Source organism: Gadus macrocephalus, chromosome 14, assembly GCF_031168955.1.
Source record: "Gadus macrocephalus chromosome 14, ASM3116895v1".
Taxonomy (NCBI): domain Eukaryota; kingdom Metazoa; phylum Chordata; class Actinopteri; order Gadiformes; family Gadidae; genus Gadus; species Gadus macrocephalus.
This window is the reverse complement of record NC_082395.1, coordinates 6,113,420-6,115,919: the sequence shown is the minus strand read 5'-3', so window position 1 is coordinate 6,115,919 and position 2,500 is coordinate 6,113,420. Positions and strand designations below refer to the sequence as shown.

General features: G+C 52.5%; 2 protein-coding genes across 2 annotated transcripts in view; one reads left to right on the top strand and one right to left on the bottom strand.

Annotated features, from left to right (window-relative positions):
* mmp15b (matrix metallopeptidase 15b) overlaps positions 1 to 2,494 on the top strand; it is a 26,699-nt gene extending 24,205 nt beyond the window's left edge. The window contains 4 exon segments of the mRNA XM_060071062.1: positions 384 to 437; positions 439 to 500; positions 1,412 to 1,548; positions 1,551 to 2,494. Of these exon segments, the coding sequence (XP_059927045.1) occupies positions 384 to 437; positions 439 to 500; positions 1,412 to 1,548; positions 1,551 to 1,964 (667 nt within the window). The 3' untranslated portion in view covers positions 1,965 to 2,494.
* dhcr7 (7-dehydrocholesterol reductase) overlaps positions 2,090 to 2,500 on the bottom strand; it is a 4,592-nt gene continuing 4,181 nt past the window's right edge. Inside the window, exon 8 of the mRNA XM_060072011.1 lies at positions 2,090 to 2,132. Within this exon, the coding sequence (XP_059927994.1) occupies positions 2,090 to 2,132 (43 nt within the window). The remainder of the gene's footprint in view (positions 2,133 to 2,500) is intronic.

Here is a 2,500-nt window from a genome sequence, read left to right as displayed (position 1 = left end):
TTGACTCGTATTGTATCTGCGATTCGATCTTAATAGTCTAGTTGTAAGGGTGTTTGATTCCTAAAGGATAGGTTCTGGCAAACCACAATGTGTCTACCTCTGTCCTTGATCGAAGGAAGTCGCTTTGGAAGGAATTCACTAAACACTCTACTTTTTTTGCAACCTTTTCACAACCCTACTGCCCTCAAATGCAATCGAATATTAATGTTCGACCCCAAGAGGGGGGAATGGGTTTGGTTGGTGAACTGAATCCTGCTTCGGATTGATGAAGCTGTGGAAAAGAGATGGCGTCCCACGCGAGACGCACTGCGTGCCTTACACGCATACACAGCCAAGGCACCACCGTGCATTCACACTTTGGTCTCAACCCCGCCCCCCCCCAGGTACTGGCGTTTTAACGAGCAGTCGCGTGCGGCCGACAGGGACTACCCGAAGCCATCAGTGTGTGGACACCTCAGTGCCCTCATCTCCCAAGGGTGCCTTCCTCAACGATGATGGAGGTGAGCTGTGAGCACAGGGTGCTGGGGTTGGGGGGGCTGGGACCTTCTGAAGTGCATCAGCAGTGTGGATCTGTGGGGGGGGGGGGGGGGGGGGGGGGGGAGAGGGGAGAGGGAGAGGGAGAGAGAGAGAGAGAGACAGAGACAGAGACAGAGAGAGAGAGCACATTAGGGAGGGGCATGGAAAGTCAGGGGACGGCCATGCAAGAATGAATCAGGGCTAGGCAGTGTGTGTGCTGTGTGTCTGTCTGTGAGTGTGTGTGTGAGTGTGTCAATGGGGGTGTTTTATATATAGAGAAAAAGTGACATCATGATACAAAAAACCATTATGGGAATATATGAGAGTCTGGAATACCCTTGTATCTATACTCTCTCATCTGTATTCTGCAGTTGCCATGACTGCAAAGTCCCACTCTTTTGAATGAGTAGTCCTAAATGTCTTAAATCTTGAGACTAAAAACCCTTCCCAAAGGCAGGTGCAGCAATAATTTACACATCGTTCCTTGAAGCCCTTTTTATTAGATGTATATGTGTAATTTATAGTATCTGCCTGTTCTTTTAGAAAATCTTAACAGTGAAATTAAAGGCTATTATCACATGTGGTCTGCGTGTTTGTTCTGATGTACTGCAGGTTACATCATGCCGTTATGCAGTATAGGAACGGTCATTTTAAGTTGTAATGTCTTTCACTGCAGATTATCCTTCCCTGTGTGGTTTACACTTAGTGTTTTACCTCAGTGTTAACATCCCTTACGCAATATTTTCCATTCATATTTGTGGGCTAATACACTGCAGCCATAAAAGGCAAACCTACACAGAAGACCCCTTACCTCTTAATGTACCCACCATACAATCCTTTTACCGTGCACATTTAAAAGCGCTTGTTTCACCGTTCACTCGGCTCCCCTCCGCAGCCTACACCTACTTCTACAAGGGCTCCAGGTACTGGAAGTTTGACAACCACCGCATGAAGAGCGAGCCGGGCTACCCCAAGTCCATCCTGCGGGACTTCATGGGCTGCAGCGTGGACCCCGTGGAGCCGGACCGCGACACACCGACGCCGACCGCCGGTACCCCGACGTCAACCAGCCCCCCTTCAACCCCGACGTGGGCCGCGGCGGGGACGGAGACGACGGCGGGAAGGACGGCGGGAAAGACGGCGGGACGAAGGACGCCGACGGCGGCGGCGGCGGCGGCGGCGGCGGCGGCGGTGGCGGCGGCGGCGGCGGCGGCGGCGGCGACGACGACAAGCGTGAGGGTCGCGAGGAGAACACCAACGAGGTGGACGTGGTGCTGAAGGTGAACGACAGCGAGGAGCGCACCATGAACATCCTGATGATCACCATTCCCCTCTTCCTGGTGCTGTGCATCTTGGGGTTGATCTACGCCATCATCAGCACGCTGCAGAGGAAGGGCGCGCCGCGACTGCTGGTGCACTGCAAGCGCTCGCTGCAAGACTGGGTTTGACCCCCACTGAACCCGTCCCGTCCCCGACCTTTGAACTTTAGTCGTAGCTTTGGAGGGAGCTTCGACGCCGGCCCCCTCACACTCAAACCCTCGGCCCCCCCCCCCCACCCCTACTGGCGAGCCTTCTAGTGATGCGTCGGCGTGTCTGACTCAGAGTGCTCCGTGAGTCTGTGTGCAATCAATGCAAGAGAGTGAGTTACACGCACGCATACATCACACACACATACACACACCGACACACACCACACACAAACAAAACGCAAATTGAGATGTACGCAAAAAGTCGTACATAAACGACATAAAACCCACGAAAACACCTGGGACAGGAATTGTTTTCATACTTATACTAACATCCACACACGCAAGGCACACACACACACACACACACACACACACACACACACACACACACACACACACACACACCACATCCACATCCCTTCCAACCATCCCCTCTGGTGCGCTGCGTCCACGGTAGTCTATTTATATGAGAGAAGTTTGCACATTCTTTTCATCTTGTTTTTGTTTTGGTTGCG